Source organism: Seriola dumerili, unplaced genomic scaffold (assembly GCF_002260705.1).
Source record: "Seriola dumerili isolate Sdu_G_001 unplaced genomic scaffold, Sdu_1.0 BDQW01000291.1, whole genome shotgun sequence".
NCBI lineage: Eukaryota > Metazoa > Chordata > Actinopteri > Carangiformes > Carangidae > Seriola > Seriola dumerili.
In genome coordinates, this window is record NW_019174546.1 from 7,613,241 (window position 1) to 7,638,115 (window position 24,875).

Genomic DNA, 24,875 nt, shown 5'->3' on the forward strand with positions numbered 1-24,875 from the left:
AATATTATTGATTGAGTATAATCTTTAGGATTGATTTTAGTTTGTCTGTGTTGTGTGGAAAGATGCCACTGTAGCAGAGACACATCTCTGTGATAAGTAATGGAATTCCACTTTTCATTGTGTCTCACTATCATGGAAAGAAAAAGCCTAGTAAAGGATGACTGGCCGCCCTACTTTTCCTCCTCTGGCCTTCCATTTGTCTAACTTTCCTGGGACGCCACTGGGGCACTGTGATTTCTGGGACAGTGACCAAGTGCTCCTGTCTGAGCTGGGGGACGTGGGTAATGTGGACAAAGTAGTTGACAGTTTGCCGCTTCCCCATGGTTGAGAGACAGAGCCATGAGGGCCAGAATAATGGACACCCAGACCACAGAGTCAGGACAGCGCTTGATGTTCCAGCTCTTTGTGTCGGGGCCCCGTGTGAAAAAATCCCCATTGACTGCACTTTGGGTGTGTGTGTGTGTGTGTGTGTGTGTGTGTGTGTGTGTGTGTGTGTGTGTGTGTGTGTGTGTGTGAGAGTGTGTGTGCGCGCATTTCTCCTCCAAATGTGTGCAGTGGATATGTGTTTTGTTGTGCGTGTACATGATGTTAGGCTGGAGTAACTCGCTGCTACGGTACTGATGAAACCGCGGGAAGTGAATCCTCATTTCATCTACTGTTTTTCTACCTCGTCCAGTAAAAGATAGCACCCTTGTTCGCTGCTCCTCCAGTCGTCTCACACAACCCCTCATTCTCATCCTGCAGCATAGTGGATTTGATTGATCTGTAGCAAGGGGGGAGAGGGACCTGACATTTCTCAGTGATGTGTAAAAAACATATTGTGTTTGCTAAGAAAAAAAAAAAAAAAAAAAAAGGGGGACGAGAGAGAGACAAGCTGAGTATACACACAACACACACACACACACACACACACACACACACACACATATACACTCACACACAATGCTAAATCTGAGGATGAGAATGTAAGGATGAATAGAGGCTACTTTAAAATACTTCTACTTGTGATTATTTGTGTGTCTGTGTGTGTGTGTGTGTCTGTGTGTGTCTGTGTGTGTGTGTGTGTGTGTGTGTGTGTGTCTGTGTGTGTCTGTGTGTGTCTGTGTGTGTCTGTGTGTGTCTGTGTGTGTTAATCAGCTGCACGGTGCAAAAAGCCATGTCTAGCCACCTGGCACTTTTGTTGACAGCTACTGGGAATTATCAGTGTTTCATTTTGACTGGATTTGATGTCTTAAAACAGGGATGTAGCAGGACTACTGTGAGTAAAGCCCAGCACTAGGCCTCTTCCAATAGCTCTGTGTCCTCTGAGCTCTCTGTCCTGAATCAACTGAGTGATTCGTTCATCTGACTGGAATTAGTCCCAGAAATTCGACATCCTTCCCTCCCCTCGCTCTCTCAGTTGGGGAGACTGGAGTCTTAGCTAATGTAAAAATTTCTCTCGCCATCTCCTCTATTAGATCTTAAGTGGTTGTGTCACAAACAGGGCCGTACATGATAGTGTGTTGTTCAGACGCACGTTGCTATTTGGGCATCAGAACAGGAAAAGCGTTGAGATGACACATGCATTGTCTCACGGGAAATGCACACTACTTTTCCCAGTAACTGTAAAAAGATCCCCTCTCTGAATATGAAGTGGGGTCATGGTGTTACATCAGACAAGTTGTCAGCTTTTTGTTTATTCAATGAATCCCTAATCCCCAATGTGCCACAAATACACTCACACAAACACATCTCTTATGACAACCACTACGTACAGATCTCTGGTACAACACACGGGAAGACAAGGTTTGGCGACTGAAAGCACAGGCATGCTTTGCTTCACTAGAATGGCTTTTGAACAAAGTCTAGCTTGCTATAGAAGTGGCAGATGAGTGATAGCAAAAACACTTTTCTGATAAGATAAGGTCCTGGACCTGGATAAGAGTTTGGCTTCCTAAATAGAAGAGATGTACTCTGTTGCTGTCAGGCAGCGATAAGCGATTTTGAACTGCTTCCAAGACCTCAGACACGAAACAGTGAGTTATTCCCAAACCAGGGTCCCTGAAAGGTTTCAGAAGGGAGTATTACTGTGGAAAAAAAAAACAAAACAATAGAATCACCAATGCCTGTTTATCAAGAGTTAGCTTTGGGCAAAGCCTGCAATCAAATGTCACAGCCTGTGAATTTAAAAAAGTAAGTTGGTAGGTAATTACATCAGGAAAAACTTTCTTGATTTATGTTTTTTGTACTTTTCAAAATATGGTTTACAAAATGTTTCACAATACCAAAAAGGCCAGTTCAGTCAACCGACGGTTAACATTATTTTCACGCAGCTGAAATAAAAAGATCAGAGAACGTCTTCAGCTTTGCACTAAATCAACTGCAATGCTGAATAGACATCCGTGTGGTGCTGATGGTTGTTATAAGACATTTCACAGCATTTTAAAATGGCGAAACACATGTGTGTCTGGGTTTGAGAGTAACAGAATACCTCTGATGAGCAGTGTGCAAACACATTTTCATGGTATTTTGGCAAAAGGCTATTTCTGTTTGAATGATTTCTTACAGTATTTACACCACCAAATGTTAAACTGAGCAATGTAGCTTTAGCTTCAATACGTTTAACATGAGATCTGATTATATCTTCTTTTTTTTCTGGTTCTTTTTTTGGCACTTATACATGTTAGGTGTTTTCTCAAATTCCATCATATCAATTAAATTGTTTTACCAACCACACTTTCACTACCACTGGAAGGGGATTTCTGAATATGTATAACTTTGTACGTATATTTTATTGATTGAGCCACTGCTGAGCACATCAGCCATTAATATATTTGAAGTATTTGCAATCCAAAAATCACATGTTGCCCTTCTTCTGATCTTGCGTTCAGCTCACACCGTGACAGAGTGGTATCCATCTGCAAAGAATTAAATGGTAGTAATTCTTTTCAAATTATAAATATCATTTAGTATTTTAAAACTTGGATACAATATTTGCCACCATATGTGTTATACGGTCCAAAGGGAAACTATGTCATCAGGAAAATTAATGACTTGCTCTCTTAAAAATATATTTATATATCTTGCTAATTCTCAAATTCATTAATTGCATGAATCAAAAAATACTTCAGGGGTTTTTGAAAGCGATGCTGCTGTGTACAGAGACGGCAAACTTACCTGTTCCCAGCATTAAGGATCTTATTTGAACAGGAGTATTTACTCTGGGAAAGGGTGCTATAAATGAACATAGAGGAAGTGGTGCACAAAGAGTAGTTCAGACTGGCTTAGAGGAAACTGAGACTTGCGTGTGAAGGGGGATTTTTTTAGTGGTTACTTTTGCAGCACAAGAAAAAAGAAACACTAAATTATAAAGAGCTATTGCAAATGTCTTTATTAACCTTACATAAATGGATTCCTTGAACTTGTCAAGCTAAGCTTCTTTTTTTTTTTAAGTTTTCATGTGCTGTAACTTAGGGTTGAATTTATATCTTACTAGTAAATATGGCTGTGAGACATTTTATGCCATCCCCTATAGCAGCGCTCCAAATGAGGTTGTTTTGTTCCATATAGGAGACATTTAAAAGAGAAAGGAGGCGGGGGTAGGGACAGAACTCCCAGAGAGGGACAGGCCTTAAGATGGAGGTCTTCCTCCCAGGACGTGACAGGCTGTTGGCTGGAGGATGCTCAGGAAGGCCTTGGCAGACCAACAAAGACAGCCCTTCAGCTGCAGGGTGTAGTTTTTCAGGCCCCAGCATCCCCTTTGGCAGCAGCACAGAGAGTGCTGGCGTGCACAGGCCCCCGGCCCGAGAGACAGGGAAGTAAGGCCCGTTCTTTTATTTACTCAGGCTGCTGCTGAGGCCTGGGCATTTCTTGTCTGGGTGAAGAAGGAAAAAAACAAGTCCCTCTCTCTTGCTTTCCTCTTGCGGTCTCCTGAGGAAGATTGCTCTTTCATCTACAGTTGTTCACACACTTGTTTTGGCCATTGCGCTTGTATCTGTGTCTTCTATGTGTACATGTATGTGTGCTCATATATATGTTTGTTACTCTGGGTGAATGTGCAGTGTGTGCACTCATGCTCTCTGGTGTGTATATTACTGAGAGTGCGTGTGTGTGTGTGTGTGTGTGTGAGAGAGAGAGAGAGAGAGAGAGTAAAATTGTAGTAAGTCTCACTTTTTGGGACAACTGTACTTGAAATGTACAGTGTCAACTCTGAATGCACAGATGTGACACGGGAAGACAAAGGTACATAGAGACCATGTGTTTTACAGAAGCAGCAGCTGGATTTTTACTCCAGCACACATGCAACATATTTAAGTCGGATTGGCATGATGATACCTAGAAGAATTAATTACATTACTAAACTTTAATATTAATATTAAGGCATTATTTTAACATACAGCAGCTTCTCTAATATTCCCCAAACCTAATATTAACACGGCTGTTTGCCCATCTAAACATCCATTCTGCGAGTAGAACTTGAGTGATGTTTGCGACTCCCACATGTCCCCCACAGATATGACTTCATGTATGTGTGGTATTGGAGTAAAGGCGCTAAATAAATAATATACATCAAGTAAACAACAACAAACAACAAAAAAAAATGGAATGTTGTCCTGACAGCTTAGTAATGTCTCAAGGCAAAGACATCCTCATTTAAGACAGTAGAATTTCATTTAGCCTTGTATACAGGCCCATTTATTTGTTTGTTTTATGCTATTGTCTCAAAGCCAATATGTATGACTGTAAGGCATTGGCTGGGGTCATTCTTCTTGCACTGTCTTCTTCTCCTATACCCTGGGAGGCAGTATGAGAGAGGGCAGATCCGCCCCCTCTGTGGAGGAGGGCATAGCACTGAGTCACCCATCCTCCCTCAAACCAGAGAGAGAGAGAGAGAGAGAGAGAGAGAGAGAGAACAAAACATTGAGACATGTATGAGAGATAAAGCAAGTAAATCAGGCAAGGTTTGCTCCTTGAGTGAGATGTGTGTGCAGAGTGGGCGCCTTGCCAGGGGTGGGAGGTTTCCGGGAGGGCCACGGTGTGGAGGTGGGCTCTCAATGTGCCGCTTTCAGCAGTTTGGAGGGGCAAGGGAATGGCCTCCGACCCCATCTGTTTCCTGAAGATAGGCCCTGATGGGGGTAAGTGCTCAGAGAGGGCATGATATCCTGACAAAGGGCAGATCTCCCAGCAAAAACAACAGAAAGGGGGAGAGAGAGACTTAGATTTGTCAGCTGAAGGAGAGTACAGAGGTTAGATCCTGGAAAGAGCTCATGCTTTTCCTTCGTCCCTCTCATAAATCTTTGCAGTTTCCTCTTGTTTTTCCCATTCCAAGTTTTGGCCTTTTGACACAGTTTTTTTTTTCTAAAGGGGTTGGGATTACGTTGTTTTATTTAGGTAAGGAAGTTCACAGCACTTAGAATTCGGCAGCGGGAAGAAGTGGTCTGTAACCTTTTGAACTTGTGGAAAGTGGTGTTCTGTGTTTTCCATTCATATCACAGCACAGTGAACCAGTGGAAAGGAATGTCGGCAACAAAGCAATTTGAATAGGGACACATTAAAGTAACTGTAAAACGAACGGGGGGCTGTATTGTCAGTCGACTGGTGTTCCCTGGTCATTCTCTGCACCTGCTTGTCCTTGAGTGAGATTGTTAGTCACTTGGTTGTCGTCTTCCCCTATCCGTTTCCCGGTACCCTTGTCCCCCCACCCGCTCCCCCCGCATCAGCACATGGCACATTCATCCATCCAGTATCAGTTGCCTCACGGCTTAGCACAAACCACACAGACAAATATGATAATAATGCATATTCTATAATCTGATATCTATTGACTGATGTTCTGAAAGGCCCATGTTTCATGAAAATCATCTATTTTCCAGTGGAGGGTTCCTAAAGGCTATGCATAGCTGTAGTCTAAATTGCACATTTAATCTTCTCTTTTACTCTTGAGAGCTGCTTTTCCCTGCTTTTTCTCTTTTCTTAAGGTCATTTCAAGGACTCTTGTTTTTCAAAAAATATTCTAGCAATTGTTCAGGAATAGTAGAAATGTTCTAATTTACCTCATGCCAGGCTTACATCCTAAAGTACAGCCATTGTCTTGTGTTGGCTTTAAATGTCAGAGAGATTGTGTTTTGAGTCACAGTGGGCTAAGCCATTACACGGCCACATACAAGGTTAATTGTGGTAAAAGTATTTCCACTTATTCTGTTCTCTAATTATACTCAAAAGTGCATATTTAAATGTAACTTTTTAGATAACACCTAAGGAGAGGTATTGTTTCCGCTGAAGAAAAAATGGTCTAAGTTGCAAAGATTTCTAAATTCATACAACTCAACCTAATAATTACTATGACAAATAACACCACGGTGGCCCACCTTTTTCTATTTCAGAGAGTGAGACAAATGAGTTGCTAATACAGTCTTACAAAACAACTCTTTTACACAGTCTCACCTTCTCTCTCCGTATTTTTTCTTCTGACTTGCCCTTGATACCTTCTTTTCTCTCTTTCTGTCTTCTCCAGACGGTGCTGATCTTGAGGATGACCCATCGTGTTCTTGGCCAGCATCATCTCCCTCCAGTAAGGATCAGACTTCTCCAGGACACTGCGAGGACTATGATTTTGGCGAGGAGGAAGGGGGCCCTGGCCTGCCATACCCGTGCCAGTTCTGTGACAAGTCCTTCAGTCGCTTAAGTTTCCTTAAGCGCCACGAACAGAGTCACGGCGATAAGCTCCCTTTCAGCTGTACCTTTTGCAGTCGCCTGTTCAAGCACAAGCGCAGCCGAGATCGACACGTGAAGCTCCACACCGGCGATAAGAAGTACCACTGTGGAGAGTGTGACTCTGCCTTCTCCCGCAGTGATCACCTCAAAATCCACATGAAAACTCACGCCTCCAACAAACCCCACAAGTGCCCTGTGTGCCGCCGAGGCTTCCTCTCCTCCAGCTCTCTCCATGGCCACATGCAAGTTCACGAAAGGGGCAAAGACGGCAGCAGCTCCAGCCTCTCTAGAGCTGATGAATGGAAGCTGAAAGAAACACGCAAATGCAGCCGTTGTGAGGAAGGTTTTGATGTCCCAGAGGAGCTCCAGAGGCACATCGCTGAGTGCCACCCGGAGTGCTCTCCATCAGAGGATGGAGGCTTGGGTGCCACCCTACAGTGCATCTATTGCCATGAGCCCTTCAGTGACGAGGGCACCCTGCTGACCCACATTGACCAGGCCCACAGCCGAGACAGGAAGGGCCACACCTGTGCTATCTGCTCTGAGCACTTTTTGTCTGTTGAGGACCTCTATGCTCACATGGACATCCACCAGCTCCCTGAATCAAGTAACCATAGTAACAGCCCTTCTTTGTTAACAGTGGGCTACACCTCTGTCTCCAGCACCACTCCTGACTCCAACCTCTCTGTCGACAGCTCCACAATGGTGGAGACAGCACCACCTGTGCCCAAGACAAGGGGCAGGAGAAAGAGGGCTGCTCAGAACACATCAGACATGGGCGGACGTTCCTCCAAACAGCCTAAAGTCTCCTACAGTTGCATCTATTGCAACAAGCAAGTATTCTCCAGTCTGGCTGTGCTTCAAATTCACCTGCGAACCATGCATCTGGACAAGCCAGAGCAGGCTCACACTTGCCAGTTTTGTTTGGAAGTTCTGCCCTCTTTACTAAACCTAAATGAACATCTTAAGCAGGTCCACAATGCAGAAGACCATGCTGCCCTGTTAGCCAGCTTGCCTGATGCCCTCCTTCAGTGTAACTTCTGCCCTGAGGTGTTGAGCGACCTCAACGCACTCCAAGAACACATCCGCTGCTCCCATGGCTTTCCTAGTCCTGTGGCCAAGGAGAGCAATGCCTTCTTCTGCCCCCAGTGCTTCATGGGGTTCTTGACAGAGGCTACCTTGGAGGAGCATGTTCGTCAGACTCACTGTGATGGGGGTAGCCTGCGCTTTGACTCCCCCCTGGCTGTAACTCCCAAGGAGCCTATAGTAGAAGTGTACTCCTGTTCATATTGCACCAATTCCCCCATATTCAACAGTGTTCTGAAGCTCAACAAGCACATCAAGGAGAATCACAAGAACATTCCACTGGCACTGAACTACATCAACAATGGGAAGAAAGCCCTGCGCACTCTCAGCCCCTCTTCTCCAATATCTGTGGAACCAACCATGCTGAAACAAGGCAGCTCAGCCTCACGCACTGCCAGTGAGTTCATATGTAACCAGTGTGGAGCCAAGTATACCAGCTTAGACCTTTTTCAGACTCACCTAAAAACTCACCTGGATGGCATGCAGCCTCAGCTGACCTGCCCACAGTGCAACAAAGAGTTCCCCAACCAAGAGTCCCTGCTTAAGCATGTGACAATTCACTTCACTATTACGTCCACTTATTACATCTGCGAGAGCTGTGACAAGCAATTCACTTCGGTGGATGACCTGCAGAAGCACCTACTCGACATGCATACCTTTGTGTTCTTTCGTTGCACTCTGTGCCAGGAGGTGTTTGACTCAAAGGTGTCCACCCAGCTCCACCTGGCTGTGAAGCACAGCAACGAGAAGAAGGTGTATCGCTGCACCTCCTGCAACTGGGACTTCAGGCATGAGACTGACCTACAGCTACATGTCAAACACAGCCACCTGGAAAACCAGGGCCGTGCCCATCGCTGCATTTTTTGTGGAGAGTCCTTTGGCACAGAGGTAGAGCTGCAGTGCCACATCACTACCCACAGCAAGAAGTATAACTGTCGCTTCTGCAGTAAGGCCTTCCATGCCATTGTCCTTTTGGAGAAGCATTTGAGGGAGAAACACTGTGTGTTTGAGGGAAAGGCACAGAACTGTGGTGCTAATGGCTCGACTGTAAGTGGTGGGGATGGCCAGCCTAAAGAAGACGCTGAGCTACAAGGTCTCCTAACTAACAGCCATGGTCCAGGGGCAGCGGGAGGATCTGTGGTGGAGTCCCAGAACAGCCATGATGGAAGTGAGGAAGAGGTGGACACAGCAGAGCCCATGTATGGGTGTGACATCTGTGGGGCATCCTACACCATGGAGTCACTCCTCACTAACCACCAGTTGAGAGACCATAATATTCGCCCTGGTGAGAGTGCCATGATAAAAAGGAAAGCTGAAATGATCAAGGGCAACCACAAGTGCAATGTGTGCTCCCGCACCTTCTTCTCTGAGGCTGGGCTGAGGGAACATATGCAGACCCACCTTGGGCCTGTCAAACACTACATGTGTCCCATCTGTGGGGAGCGCTTCCCTTCCTTACTCACCCTGACTGAGCACAAGGTCACCCATAGCAAGAGTCTGGACACAGGAAGCTGCCGCATTTGTAAAATGCCACTGCATAGTGAGGAAGACTTCCTGGAGCATTGCCAGATGCACCCTGACCTAAGGAACTCCCTGACAGGTTTCCGCTGTGTGGTCTGCATGCAGACAGTCACCTCCACATTGGAGCTCAAGATCCATGGTACCTTCCACATGCAAAAAACAGGCACCATGTCCGGCAACCAACCCATGGGCCGCAGCAATGCCATCTCTCATAACCAGCAGCAACACCATATTCAGAAACCTTTCAAGTGCGCCTCTTGTCTGAAAGATTTCCGGTCCAAACAAGACCTTGTGAAGCTGGACATCAACGGCCTGCCTTATGGACTCTGTGCAGCCTGTGTGACAGCAGCTGGCTCCAAGAGCTCCAGCCCGACGGTGAATGGAGGAAGGCAACAACAGCAAGGTGGAGCCACCACTCCAGCAACAACTACAGGCGCATGGGTCCAGGGGGAGAGTCTTAGCCCCGGAGACGGGAAAGGCAAAGCCGTCTCTTCATCGTCTTCATCCTCTTCCATATCCTCATCATCTGCTGCCAAGACACGATGCTCCAGCTGCAATGTGAAGTTTGAGTCTGAAGCAGAGTTGCAAAACCACATCCAGACAGTGCATCGGGAACAGGCTGGGGATAGCAACAGCGGGCAGCTCAAGACCCCCCAGGTGTCCCCCATGCCTAGAACCAGTCCCTCACAAACTGAAGAGGTATTGTTAATTAGTGTTGTATTGAATATGGCTGAATAGCTCATAAGAACATGCTGAGGTTCACAAATAGTTTTGTATTGTTATGTTAAATTGGTAAAACAAAAGTTATCCTTGTATTCAAAGTTAATCCCTTTCCTCTCAAACTTATTTACAGAAGAAGACATACCAGTGCATCAAATGTCAGATGGTGTTCTACAGTGAATGGGACATTCAAGTTCATGTGGCCAACCACATGCTGGGTAGGAGATAACTCTTTTTGTTTCATTCATTATGGTCTTTGTTGCACTCCTACAACAAAATCATAAAAAAACAGTGCTTGTGTAGTATCTTTGTAAATGTGTTTCTCTACATTTCCCAAAGTATTTCTACAATGTAGCATCAATTTAATCAATGGGGCTTTTATGCTTGTGATTTAAATGTTAGAGGGAATGATTTTGTGTGACCGTCATCAATATAATATACAAATCATTAAGGTAAATTCACCAAAAAATTCACCACAAATATTTGATCATTTTAAATCAATTTCAGATATAGTCTTTTTTTATACTTTTTTTTTTTTTTAAAAGGTGAATCACATATCAAGGATTGATGTGATATATGTAATAAAATATTTGACCCTGTCTCATTCAGGCTCACAAGTATCTGGATCACATCACCAAATAGGTGGAATTATTTTAATATTTTGACCATCAAATGCATCCCCAGTGTTGTGCCCATCATCTTCATTTCCCCATGCATGTGAATGGTATAATATAGTACGTGTGCATGCTTGTGGAGCACAATCTCTCCACTTCAAACCACTCTGTTATGAAGGTAGTTTGAAGTAGTGGAAACCTAATTATTGAAATATTTAAATATCAAAACAGATTTTATCCAAACTGTTTCAATTCCAAATATTAAAAAAAAAAAAAAATCTTCACATTGCTGCTGTACCTTTTTCTTGTCCTTTTTTCTTTTTTTGCTTGTTTGTGTCCCTTCACTTAAGTACTCTGTTCAGATGACTGAGATCTGAATACAACATGTGGTAACATACTGTCATGCTCTCAGCATTTAATGACGTCAAATCAACTGAAAAAATGGATATTTGATTTTTATCACTTTGTGTATCACAAAATTATTCCAAATTTCTCATTTCCTTTCACAAGATTCCTAAACTAAGAGTGCTGGTGTAACACTAACCTCCACATTCTCGAAATGTCTTTACTTTTGGTTGTCATTTGTATGCAGGCAGAATAATTTGTAGAGAACAGACAATTGGAAAACAGGTTTTCTTGCCTGCAGTAAGTAGGCGTCTGAATTCCGGTCTCACGTTCCTTTATTCATTCATTTATTCAGCTCGTTTGGCGGCTCTTTCATTACACTGCATTATCTGTTGTCTTCAGTGGGAGAGAGACTCATTGATCTGGAACCAAACCGCCTCTCTGTTTGGGACACGCTTCTAGGCGCAGGTGAATTTAAACACGGTGGGCAATTCTATCAGGACCGGTAGGCAATTCTATCAGGGACCCACTGTTTGTGCATAAACAATCAGAAGCATGTGATTTGTGATTTTGATGCTGCGGTGTATTTGCAAAGCAGAGAGACGAGCTGAGAGTGTGTAGGTGTGTATTTTGTATTCATCTTTGCGATCTGCTCACCCACTATTCTACTGGGGGTGCCTAATACAGTACCATGCCAGCATTAGTCCTTTCTCTCGTGAAGGCAGGCACGGAGCACACTGGGAGGGTAGAAAACAAACCCCCCTACTGGTTATTTTATGTCTTTCAGCGGCACAAGCACACAGTTCCCCCATAATAGTGGAATTCAGACAGCTTAAGATAACAGGAGGATAGGTGATTGGGTTATTGTCTGATGTCTTACTTCTCTGATATGCCATTGCTTTGTATTCAACATGATCATGGTTTTCATCAGACTCCTCAAAAGGGTTTCTGTTAGATGGATTTGTTTTGTGATCTGTAAAATATGGAGAAAACGAACTCGTCGTAATGAAAATTTGCCGGAAAGATGAAGTTGTCAAGAAGTGACTGCGTTTTGACAAACAAAACGAACAAAAAGGGAGTTGATTAGAATAAACAGAAATAAAGGAAATAAGTTGAACTGAAAAGCTATAGACAAAACATATGCATCAGCTTAGTTGTGTCACACCACTAATGTTGATCTAATGCTTTTCCTGAGGAATACTGTTTTAATGTAGAGTGGGGTTCAATTCAATCCAGCCTGTAATCACTGCAAAGCCAATTTGGGCCAAAAACACAGAAAAAAAAAAAAAACTCATTTGGAAAAGCTCTAAATACCTTCTCTACTGAAAAAAGGGACACTTTCTCCTTTTAATGGCCATCTGCACAGGAGAGGGGAAACAGGGGGCTGGGGTCATCTCCGCTCAGCTGTCAGCGTTATTAGCGTAGGTAATGGAGCAGACGCTGGATTCATAGGGGTGTTGTTTTCATCCATGCCCCGCTCCATGGTGTCAGTTCACACTGATAACTCTATATATAGTGGTGAGCCGTGACATAACCATAGTGCTAAGTGTATGGAACAACAAAACCTGAGCCTGTCTCACCCAGACAAGTCCATATTAGCTGCCTTTGTAACACAATAGTCTCCCTAAACTAAGTGCACTCAGCCTCCACCCTCACCTCCTCCCATCGGGCCGAGGTGCTCGTGGCTGCCTCTTCTGTGTGACTGCCAGCACATTTTGATGCATGGATATTACACTCACATGATGACGTCCTAGTTCAGACATAAAGCGCAGCTCTGGTGCACAGCTACTCAACATTTACTATGATAATGGAGGTGAATGAAACGGAAGGAGGTGGCTATGGATGCAGAAGGGTGTGTTGCAGACCAACCCCAGCCAAGCCTGTGAACGGCCCCACGTGTCTTAAGATGGAGGCCGCAGCCTGCTAGGGCCCAGATGGATCAGTACACATTTGCTGTACAGCTGGTCGCTCTGTTTGGGGACCTGGTGTGATACTCCTATGGAGAAAAAAATGATATCGCCACCATCCAAGGAGCAATTTAATAGCAGGCCAGAAGACAGCTGGCCACTCTTTAGTTTAGAGTTTTTTTGGCATGGCACACTTACAGAATTGAGGGTGTCCGATTTTTCTCCAGAGACACACAGATTTATACAGCTTTCAGCTGCTGCAGTCACTATCAAACCTTTTACTGCTATTTTTCTTTGAGATTAGAAAACAAATCTGACCATCAGTTCAACTTGCCATGTTGATCTGTAGTAGTCGTATTGGAAAAAAATATTTCAAATCACAGAGCTTTCACAAAGTCGTCTGTTTTTTTTTTGAGAGGACCTTTGAAGGTCTTTCATTGACACAAAAGCCTGTTTGGTTTTATCAGCATGCCATCATGCCACCCCATTGCTTCACTTTGACCCCACTGTAAACTATGACATTTGGAGCCTCATGGGGGGCACGTTTGGCCTATTTATCGCACTGTTTCAAATGTCCCTGTGTGGATTTTCAGAGCCCTGACATGTTTTGAAGCACAGGCTCTGTCTTAAAGGGTTTTAAAGGTGAGAAGGGTTTTTGCTTTTCTGTTAAATCTGCTCTCATTCCAATCCTCATCTCACTCCTGTCCATTCCAAGCAGCTACTGCCAAGGTGGCAGCGCTCAGAAGGACAACTGTAAACAAGCAAACCAACCCGCATCCCAGAAAAGTGTTTTTGGGGTCACCTCTACGGATTTTTTGGGTTGGTGACAACACTGAGCTTGAAGCCAAGTCAGGGAGGAGCCTTCTCTCACAGAGAGGAGCCGGTGGCCTGGTCGGCCCAGGCAGAGGGGGGCACTGGAGGGGTGGAAAGGTTCGGGGGCGGAGAGGGAAAGGCACATTTGCTGTACAGCTGGCCGCTCTGTGTGAAGCAGGCACTGTGGGCCGTTACAGAGCTGGAGAGGAGAGCGAGTGAGAGGCCTTTAGCTCTCCCCTAGTTTCTCCTCCTCCTCTCTGTTCTCTCTTTCTCCTTCTGCCCCCCTCTCTGTCCACTATCTCTCCATTTTCCTCTGCCTCACTATCTAACGCTCACATTTTTATAATAACTGAGCTCCAACCTGGCAAAAAAAAAACATACTGTGTTGGCTGTTAGTGGGGGAACAGACAGGAGGCACACTGTAACAGTATTTGAAGCTGAAAGCCTTGTTTTGTTTCTTGCTAAGGGCCGCAAATTATCCTTGACACATATCCTCTTGTCTTGGGCCCCAAGAGCAACTTGGCCGGTGTATGTTGATTACATGGTCTCCATCACTGTCTCTGCCCTGGTGGCAACACATTCACTACCCCATTAAGCTTTTTTTTTTTCTCCTTGTGCACAAACAGAATATGGTATTTTCATTCTTTGTTTCTTTTCCTATAATCCTCTTTGATTAGGTATGTCTGATGGTGTTCCCTCAGTTTCTGGGACTCATTCATAGAGCACATACACATGTAATCTGCTAACAAACATGGCCAAACACTCCTCATTTGACTCCTAGGGGGCTGGATCAGAGTCAGAACTCAATAGACAACACGGCACAGGAACAGGATCAATCTTATGAAATAAGTAAGAGAACAGGCTTGGACCAGCCAGTGGAAACAAAGGAAACCATGCGTGCCATATACCGAGTGTGATATCTGCCTGCTTTTATTAATTGGTGATTAATAACACCTCTCTGTTCGTTAGCGCAGTCACCTCCCGTGCAGCCAAGTGTGTTGCTGCTAATATGCAATTATGCGCACCTTACTGCTCGTTACATTATACCTCTCCCTGACTAATGTGGCGTCCATGAGGAGAATAGAAAACAGAGTGAGCCGCAAAAAAGAGCTATCAATAAGATTCTCACATTCGCCGTGTTACCTACCTGTCTGGATGGAAAACAAAAAAAAAAAAAAAAGAAGTTTCTTATAAATTCCTCAATGTAACCAGGAGACTGCATTAAAAGTTTTACAGCATTGCAGAGACTGTTTTGCTCTTCCTGGTGTTTTTGTTGTAAAGCAGAGGTAATTGACATCACCATGGGGATGCTCTGTTGCTAGGCCAGACAAGCTCAGTCTGATGTGGTCCTTATCTATTGATTTTCCTGACATTTCCCCACACCTCACAGACTAGGCCAACATGTGAGAAAATATCTGATGCTCTCAGTTCATACAGCCTGTTTGTACAAACTCTGAGCGAGCACTTGCTGCCCCTTACTGCATTGCAATGGGTGGGTTGGTGTCACCATGGTGATTTGGGGCAAATTCCTTTCGGTGACTGGTTGAACTGTGCTCATTTGCTGAGTTAATCATTCGGAAGTGTAAATTGCGAATTAATTGCAATAATACAGATTTGTATAAATCCTACGATTTTCTTTGAATTTAATGACATCATCGAGTGACGGATTCACTGGTGTGCTTTTCCAATCTTCCTATGCAAGTCTAGTCAGGAACTTGGGCGACCTGAATAAAGGTAGGCTCTTCCTGTGCTTCTGGCTATGTTTTATTGATATACAGGAGGGATGTCTCCTTTAGAGTGTTAATGCCAACCCTTGTTCTGAAGTGAATCCCATAAATACTGGATGATCAGAATTAACCTCTGCATTACTCCACCTCCCCATGGTCTCTGAGATGTCACCAAGGCCGTGGGTGCACGCGCACCCCTGGTCTGATGGGGGTTGCTTAGCAGTCTGACTGGAGGGAGGGAGGGGGGGGGCTTATGGGAGAAGTGCAAACAGACAGTCCTGCCTTAGTAAAGGTCAGAGCTGCAACCTACACCTCTCAAATCCCAGTCTGGCCCTGATGGGACCAGGGTTCCAGGCGTGCCTAGAGATGCTTGTGGTAAGGGAGAATTGCAGCGAGAGTGAAGTGGCGCTCTACTTCTGAACTGCATTGCTTTTAGAGGTTGTCAGCACCAATAGTTGTGTGACAGATCTGATCTAACTTTGTGTAGTGGCTGTGACCCGATGTGTTTTTAGAATGACAGGCACGCTGGGACAGCAGCAACTACCATCCGCTACCGAATAGGAAAGAGTTTCAGTGTTGTTCTCAAAATTGTTGTTATGTACACTTCATAGGTGTAGAGAGGTTTGTGTTAGAATGCTCCAAGAGTACAGCAAAAAGTTTTAGCTCTCTTTATGGTGCACAATGGTGGTTTTCCAAAGTACCATGTAACGGATGACCATCATCATCGAACTTTGGCTGTGTGAATGGCAGACAGGGGAGGAGAGGGGAGGGGGATAGGGTTCTGAAAGGCCCCCCAGCGTCAAAGCCTTAATAATCATGTGAGCAGCGCTGGACTTCATTACCCTCCTGTTCGACAGGCCGAGTGCCAGCCTGGATTGCTGGCTGGCTGTGGCAAGGTCAACGGCGGAGGAAAAACCAGTTACTGTGTTACTCTGGAGCGGAATGGAGAGGGGCGGCCATCTGTCAGCTCAGGCCTGCCATACCCGCAGAGCAAATGGACACGGGCGGCCAGAGGAGAGGCCACAGACACCCACAGAGCTAAACCCAGTGAGCATAACACTGAGGCATGGACACAGATCCAGCCAAAGAGATGGGCCTTGGTACCACTAAAACACATATATACACACACATAGTGGAGAAGATAGGGCTATCTCCAAGAAATTTGGCAGCGGGTTGTGTGTGTTTATGCATGTTTGTTTTTAGTGTCAGTGCACTATTGGGCCCCTACTGTTTTAAGTCCAGATGGCAAACCATTTGATAAAAAGTTGATAAAAGTTTTACATGGCTTGCCAACGGTAAATGTTTTAATCATAGTGTTCCTTTATGAAGACAAACTAAGTGCAGAAAATGTAATCTTAGCCTTTACACCAGATTTTACATTTCAGCAGGGACCACAGGCCAGTTAGGGGATCTGGTGGAAGCTCATTCCTTACGACAATACAAACAACGCCGCCATTTGCGGTATTCTCAGATGTCATGCTCTTCCATATCCTACTCTAGTTTTAGTGTTTCACCTTGCTGGCTGTTTGTCTGCGTCTGAGTCGAAGCGACCCTCTCTGTGAGGACCTTTACGATGCCCTCTGGCCAAAGTGGAAGAACCCTGTGGAATGTTCCAAAGCTCTCTAATAGGTTTCAGGTGCTGCGGGCCACCGGCCAGCCCCCCCACCATCACCCCACTCTGTGTGTCTTGTGTGATAGGACTCCCTGCTCAACAGTCAAAGCGCCGCCATTTCTCCTCTAAAAGAGAGAGGGCAGATCTACGAAATGGATACTCATCGTTTATCGTAAAATCTTTGCTTGTTTTTACAATAGTTGTTATTTACTCTTTTTTTGGTTCACACTGAGCCTCGTCCGTCTCCTTTAGCTGACGTTTAATCACCGGTGAAATGAGAGGGTAGCACACCCCTGTGTTACACATGTGGTCGAAGTTGAGGCAGAAATGCAATTTGCATCTCTACCATCCCACAACTCAGCACAGATAGAGTTCCTCCTTGTTTTCCTCCTGCGCCAAGAGTACCGACCCCGCCGGCTCGAGCGTCAACGTGCTCCGGAAAACAGGGAGATGGTCCTGGGCGATTCCCCTTCACATTAATGGAAATCACACAGGAACTCCCTGGATGAAAGCTTTATTAGTTATTAAGGTTTAATGTTGATATCAGTGCTTATATGTTTACTGGAGTGCACGGTGCTGCTGATGTGGAATTGTCAGAGAGGTGCAGATTTAGTAAGGAATTAGTGTACACCCAGGATTTAATTAAGGGGATCTATTTCCATCTTGTTAGAAAGAGATAATGTGGGTACTGCATGCATCATAGGTTACTATATTAAATGCTACTTCCTGTAACAGCATTATATCCACTACAGTAGTGCTAGTAGATTATAGAATGGAAACAACATGCTATATTTAGCTGGAAGGTAGCGTAGCTTTAAGCACATGAGCTCTCACTGTACATAAAAATACATTTTTTATTTCAGGTTACATTTTTGCTTTAGGTTTCTGTGACAGTCATTAGAGGTAAAATGGTCACACTTCCACTCTTTTCATACGTCTTGTTCTATTTCCAACATGACAGTGGAGTGTGAACACTGAAGCGACATGGCCTCTTTGTCTCTCCATTTGTCCCACCACTGCCTAGAGACGTAAACCTTAAGCCACTCACTCTCTGATTAATCTTTAACATTTATAATTACTAATTAAGTTAGTAAGAGACTTTTAATGTAGTCCTCCTTCAATGGGGAGCAGAGAGGACAACAGATCATTAGCTTCAATAATGAATGCGGATGAGACAGATAATGGCCTATGATAGGTGAATACTGACAGTTATATTAAATGAGGCGAGTATATGGGAAATGCTGTGTGCAAGTAGCACTTCATGGATTCAAAGGCACGGGGAGACAAGGTGGTCAAGTACTCCACTAACTCCAGAAAGACCTTAAAGCATGAGGAAATCGTAGCGATAGTCTGTACTAATTAAAGCGTATATCTGTGATACAGTAAAGTCTATTTCAGCATGCAGTGTGTATGATACAATGCATACCTGCGGTGGTAACTCTGTCTGGTTTTATTTATTCGTTCACACTAGTTTCATTGAGTTTTTGGTCTCCCTCATGTCTTCGGTGTATCTCATTATCACATTATTACATTAGTGTCTGCATTATCCTGGTGGCTGTAAGTTGCTGCCCATTAAAAGAGTCATTTCATCTCCGTTTTTTTACCTTAACGACGATGCTTCTCTGGCACATTTCGTGAGCCTTCCCACTTTGGGGAAGGTGCTTATGCCATAATGATTATTATCATTAAGAAGATATTAATGTGCTTAGTGTTTGCGACCCAGCTGCTCATCATGGCCTGAGTTCCCTGCCGGGGAGGGGAGGAGAGCTGCTGCCAAAACGGACAGTGCACGTAGGCCACCGCCCACCTGTCCAGAGGTTTCAGGGTCGGTGGAGGTCACACCTACCTACCTCCCTGCCCTCTGCTGAACTGGAGGAGGGATGGCTCGGAACATGAAATTGGAGGAGATGAATTGTGCTATGTGTTGTGGGGCGAAGTTAAAAAGCGCTACTGGATGAATTCAAGTGATTGTAAGCATCTTCCTCTAATGTCAGCATACATATTAATTATAGTTATGTTACTGTGCTGTGAGGGGAAATGTATGTTTTCCCTGCAGACATTCATGCCACCTAATTATTCATTGAATTTCAATGTTGTAGCAACAGAGCACTAATATTACTTTTTTTTTTGGTTGGTTTTTTGGGGGGTTTTTTGCATTAAATCTGACTTTTGCAAATAATTTATTTAGTTTCTTTAATTGTGTTAATCAGCCAAAAACGGACTTTCACAAAATCTACACATTTTTCCGTCATAGAAGAGGGACAGCGGCAGGATGTTGCGTGATGACTCTTGTTTTGGAGCATCATGTACACACAGATAGACGCTGTGTGGAGCTGAAGGCAGCCTGGCTCAGCATCCTCCAGTCTCTCAGTTTCAAATTGCTGCTTCATTAGGGCTTGGAAAAGAAACCCATGGTTACATTTAATCAAAATCGGTATGGCAGACCCACATAATCAATCACAATCCTTATCCAATATGCTACGTTCTGTAACTACCAAGCTGGCTTGGAGAAAAGTCAATTATGGCCCCTCTCTCTGCTCCTCTGCCGGGGTTGTGATATTATACTGTTTCTGCTGTTGTTTTCATTATGCAAACATGGACTGTGTGTGCATCTCACACGTACAGCCTTTTCCTATTCATGCAGCTATTTCCTATTTTCCCTTTCTATTATACTGCTAGTTCTTGTATGATACATGGACTGGGGGTTTTGTTGGGGAGTATGATGTGCCATATCTGGAATAATCAAATTAACTATTAATGATTTTTGCTCTCAAACTAACACTTGTGTTACACAGTGGGCTGCAGTCAGTGATGCTGTTCATATTTCATATATTTTGTGTCCATATGGATCCATTCTCACTATCTCCCTCTCTCTGCAAAATCATTTACAGTTTGTTTCTATAGACATTCTACTTTCTCACCCCACATCCCTGAGTACATTTATGTGAAAGCAAACACGCACACACACGGCGCACTAAGACACACGCACGGCCACACACACAAACACTGTAAACACGCGCACACACTCATCACTCAATCCATCAATCCTTTTTTTTTTCTCCCTTCTTCTCGTCGTCTTGTGTGTTCTTTCTCCCTACCTTTTCACTTCAACGCTCAGCCTCGCGCACAGTCAACGTGCTCCACATAATACACACAAGCTGGGAGACACACACACAGGCACACACACACAAGGTAGCTAGGTTGGTGGGGGCCATGGCTGCAGCTCTTCTGCGCAGTCCCAGAGTGGCTCCCGGGGCTCGGCTGCCAGTTGTTTGCCAGCGTCTCCGGGTGGAATTCATTCAAATTAAAGTGGTGGAATGAGGCCCGAGTCCCAGAATGCCTCGTCCCTCTCCTTCATCAGCATTCCGCCGATGAGAGTAATTAAAGCAGAAATTAATTCTGCTGTAAGCAGAGGAGCCACAGAATAACTGATATTAGAGGCTGGATGATGAATGCTTGGCATCAAGGGAGGTCTCAGGGGAGGAAGGGGAAATTCACAGATCTCTTTTTCTCTCTTTCTTTCTTTCTTTCTTTCTTGCTTTCTCGCTGTCTTCCTTTATTTTTCTGTCGTTCCACTTTCCCTCTCGTTTGCGCTCTTTGCCCACTCCTGTGTTTTTATTTCTTTGGTTTATCTTGTCTGCATTTCTCTCTCCTACTGTATGTGTCTCTCTCTGTGTTGTCTGCTTACTACTTGCCCCCTCTCATCTTTACGTTTCTTTCATCCTCCGTGGCAACATTTGTCCTTCCGTGCCGCCTAAAGATTGCCACAGAGAGCTGAAGCCATTGGTTTTAAGCATGACTGAAGACATCACCACTAAGCCTCCTCTCTCAGTAACAGTATTTCACATTCTGTCAGCACTGGTGCTCTCATTTTCAGTCAACAGGCATATTAGAGTGTACTGATGCTGCAAATGCTAGCACTTTGTTGTTTGTCAACAGAAGCCAAAATGGCAAGTGCTTCCAGGTGAATTCTCGGCTATGATACCAGGGGCATACTATTAAGTGTCACAGATAAAAATATAAATCAATGTAATTGTTAATCAGAATGAGAGTAACCATAGAAATGCATAATCATTGAATTAAACTCCAGAGTGGCTCGGAGCTAAACACTGTGTATTATTTTCACGACAGACTGCGTTTTTTCTCAGGCATAGTTTGAGACTGAACCTTGAAGCTCTCCAGATGATGTGATATTCTACCCAGGATGATTCAATGATCCCCCACATCCCCTGACACTTTATTTTTGGAATAGCACATCTTTAGCAAGAGCAGTCACAAGACTGAAAGACAAACACCTGAACTCTTGAAACACTGAGGCTGCATGAGGCTGTCAGACTGTTTTCCTCTCTCAGAATCAAATGGAATTGAACAAAGGTTAGCTCTTTGGGGCTTTATGGTAATGTGATATACGATGCTGCCATGGAATTTGCCAATGCATGTCTTAGCACTGTCTGACTCTAAGGAAGGAGTGAATGGTAATTACGCTGACCTCTGCCCCTCCCTCTCTTATTCTGCCCTCTGGGTAAAAAGCCTGAGGAGGTAATAAACAATAGATAGATTTGTCTTGTTTGTATTGCAGCTGCCGCACTCTTAATGACACACGAGATTGGTGTCTATTTTGGAAATAATACATGCCAAGATCTGCAGGTAGTTGTATTGCATTTTTAATTGGTTTGTGCAAGAATATCTCAATCATATGTAAATGAATGGAAGCTCAACCTGAGAGTTACTGACTGTTATTAAGAATTTAGCAGGCTGGCATGGAGCTGAAATACAGAATGAATGATTAGAAACCATAAAGGGCCCCCGAATGCAGAGGAGATGTAAACTGGAGACGGAACCAACCAACCAAACCTGTTGATGAGGCCAGGTTGTGAGGTTGAAAGGTTTTGAGGGAAGACTTCACCAGCACTGCCAAGTAATGCTAAATCTTGAGGGGGACCGACTGGCGGTTTTTTCCCTGCTGTTTTACACCTGGGATTTTAACTGAAGATACATTGTACATGCCAACAGAATGACCCACCATACCTCTAATGTATTGTACTTACATTATACGCACACATGATGTTTTCATTCTAAGATACAAGATATACTTTTTGAAAATCGCCATATGAAAGCACAATATTACACCCCCCCCCCAATCTTCCGTGTCATTTGGCAGCTTCTGGTTCCAGTCTCCCTTTTCCTTTATTCCTTTTTTTTGGAAAGATGATATGAAGCGTGCAGCAGAAATAGTAATCATACATTTCCTCTAAATTATTTAGTTATGGTGTCTTTTTATAGACACAAGGTTTACCTATGGTTCTTACTAAAAGCTTGGTACTTAGCAGCAGTTTTCAGAGTGTATCTCCGCGGTGGATCATATTGCTGTAGTGCGTGATATTTCTCTCTATCATTCCAAATGGCAATGCCGTTATGAACAGGGAGGGCACATCTTGATGTGTGCCATCCTGGAAATGGCGGCAGCATTGTTTGTTTGTCTGCTTTGTTCCGTACACCAATAAAAATACACTCAAAATGAAACCTTGGTGTAACGATGACCTTAAACGCAATGACACTCTTTCCCATAACATTGTCCTGTCCAATAGTCCAGAACTCCCTTAAGAGGCCTTACAGCAAGTCTAGGAGGAACCAAATGAGAGAGAAATCGATTACTTTCCTCTCTCCACTGTCTCTGCCCTGGCTGAATTACTGAAACAAGATGCTGCACTTAGAGGAGTCTTTGGAGAGGCAGAGGGAGAGAGAGAGAGAGAGAGAGAGGTGGGGGAGAGACAAACACTTTTAGGGACATGGGTGCCATTTAGACTAGGACCATCTTCTCACAGAAAGCCACTAAAAGCAGTGAATGATCCTCTTCCTGTCCCTGGCTGGGAGGTGGTTAGCCTCCTGTGGTTAGGTGAATACAGAACATACACTCAGGTTTGAGGTCAAGGCAAGATCATTAAAAAGAATATTAATTTCTGATGCCCGAGCGTGCCAGTCGCACACATGCAACTGTACCATTCATGATTGACTTGGACCTAAGCATACCACAGTTATGGGGTGTCCAAAACCATGGGACCAGGCCACATGGACGAAATCTGATGTTGTTTTCAGACTTCCTAATGTCAAATGGGTTTTGTTTAACACCCACACCAGATTTTAATGTCTGAACTATGAAGATGAAAATGAATCCCGCTCGTTTGGTAGACAGAACGTGGTGCTTAAGGGACCCAATCCCTGTAAGTGCCATTAAGTGGAAATTGCCGTTCACATATTCCAGTGGTTTGATTAATTACACTCTCTCATGTGTTTTCATAAAGGCCCAATGAAATATGGGGAGCAAATTGCATTGTGTTCCTGTATCCTGTTATGTAAAAGCAGTTTAATTATTGACACATGTTTTGCCACCTGGCAGGGGAAAGGATGGTTGGACATGAATAGAAATCATACAATAGATATTATGGATGGGTAGAGCTAGCACTTAAGATGCCATGTGTTTCTGTATCTGTGACTCAGTTTATGTCCCCGTCTTCACCTCGCCACAGATCTCCTGCTGAAGCGGAGCACAGAGCGGTAGTGATCAGCTGGATATGTCATGGTTGTAAAGGAAGCATTTTGTGAAAGTGACTGCACTTTAAAACCTGTTTAACTTTGTGTGGCAGGACTGCTATTTGAAAGGTCTCTTCTAATAAATATGTAGTTAAAGGAGATATTTTGTGAAGGCTCCACAGTCTCTCTGGGGGATTAAAAGATCACTGCTGGCTTTGTGTGATATCTTAAGATAGCTCTTTTTGATCAGAGTACAGGCTTAGACACTGCTTAGTTACTGACACACTGCTACTTTGAACTTAAGGAAGAAATGTAGGAAGACAACAAGCAATGTCTTTATTCCCCATTTCTTACCTTTTTCTTTGTCCCTGTATTTTTCAAGAGCAGTGCCCTCTACTGCCACGGAGACTGAATAACATCAGAGTCTCAGGGCAGTCAGACTCCCTTCTGTTGTAGCCAGTAGTACTTAGGCTTCACTCTATTCTGTATTCTACAGTGTATGTGGAGGTATTATCTCATAAAACCCTCCTACTGTCATATGAACCCACTGCCGTCCCCAAGCTCTATATGAACAGCAGGGCTCTGATACTTAGTCCCAAGCTGTTCCTGTTTGCCCAAAACGATCAGGCCTGGCCTCGTGCTCTCTACCTGATCTAGTTGACTGGGCTGTGTAAGTTAGGTAGGCAGTCCCTGTCTCCATCCCCCTCCTCCCTCCCAATATGCACTTGGACCCGGGCTCAGGCTGCACCTTTTGTGTTCCACAGGGATAGGGGGGCCAGATGGAGGAATTTGATTAACCAGCAGTGGAGGACCAAATGTTCAATTGGATACAGAACCAGTTGGAAGGCGGGAGGGAGCGAGGGATGAGGCGGGGTAGAGGGAGAAATCTAAAATGGCTGGTCATGTGCGCCGGCCAACACTTTCCAAAGGGGAGCCCAAACAGACACTGAGGTGTAGTAATGCAGAAGCCCTTTTCCAAGTACCAGCTGGGCCTTTTAGGAGCCTCTATCCCCACAGCAGACACTCGGCAGCCTCCGAGCAGCTTGACTTTACCATATGTGGAACTTTTTTATGCTCCACCTGGTTTCCCCAGGGGACCTGTGCCGCTGGGACGCCGGAGGCAGGTGAATTGCTCTTAATGCAAGGCATTGAATCACTGGGCCAACAACATGAGGGAAGTGCCTAGGGAGAGGAAATGGATCTGCAGAAAGACTGGCGCGGACTGGCGCGACCTTGGAGCTAGTGCCTGCTGCGGAGCAGAAAACGAGGCCGCGTGACGTGTCATTGTGCCTCCACTCACCACACA

The 24,875-nt window shown here is 44.5% G+C and overlaps 1 protein-coding gene across 5 annotated transcripts in view; it reads left to right on the top strand.

Moving 5' to 3' along the window:
- znf521 (zinc finger protein 521) overlaps window positions 1–24,875 on the top strand; it is a 90,366-nt gene that overhangs the window by 33,669 nt on the left and 31,822 nt on the right. For 4 of the 5 annotated variants that reach the window (XM_022758065.1, XM_022758066.1, XM_022758061.1 and 1 more), the window contains exons 4-5: window positions 6,494–9,999; window positions 10,154–10,238. In XM_022758065.1, the coding sequence (XP_022613786.1) occupies window positions 6,850–9,999; window positions 10,154–10,238 (3,235 nt within the window). In that variant the 5' untranslated portion in view covers window positions 6,494–6,849. The remainder of the gene's footprint in view (window positions 1–6,493; window positions 10,000–10,153; window positions 10,239–24,875) is intronic. The other variant, XM_022758064.1, reaches the window with a different exon arrangement.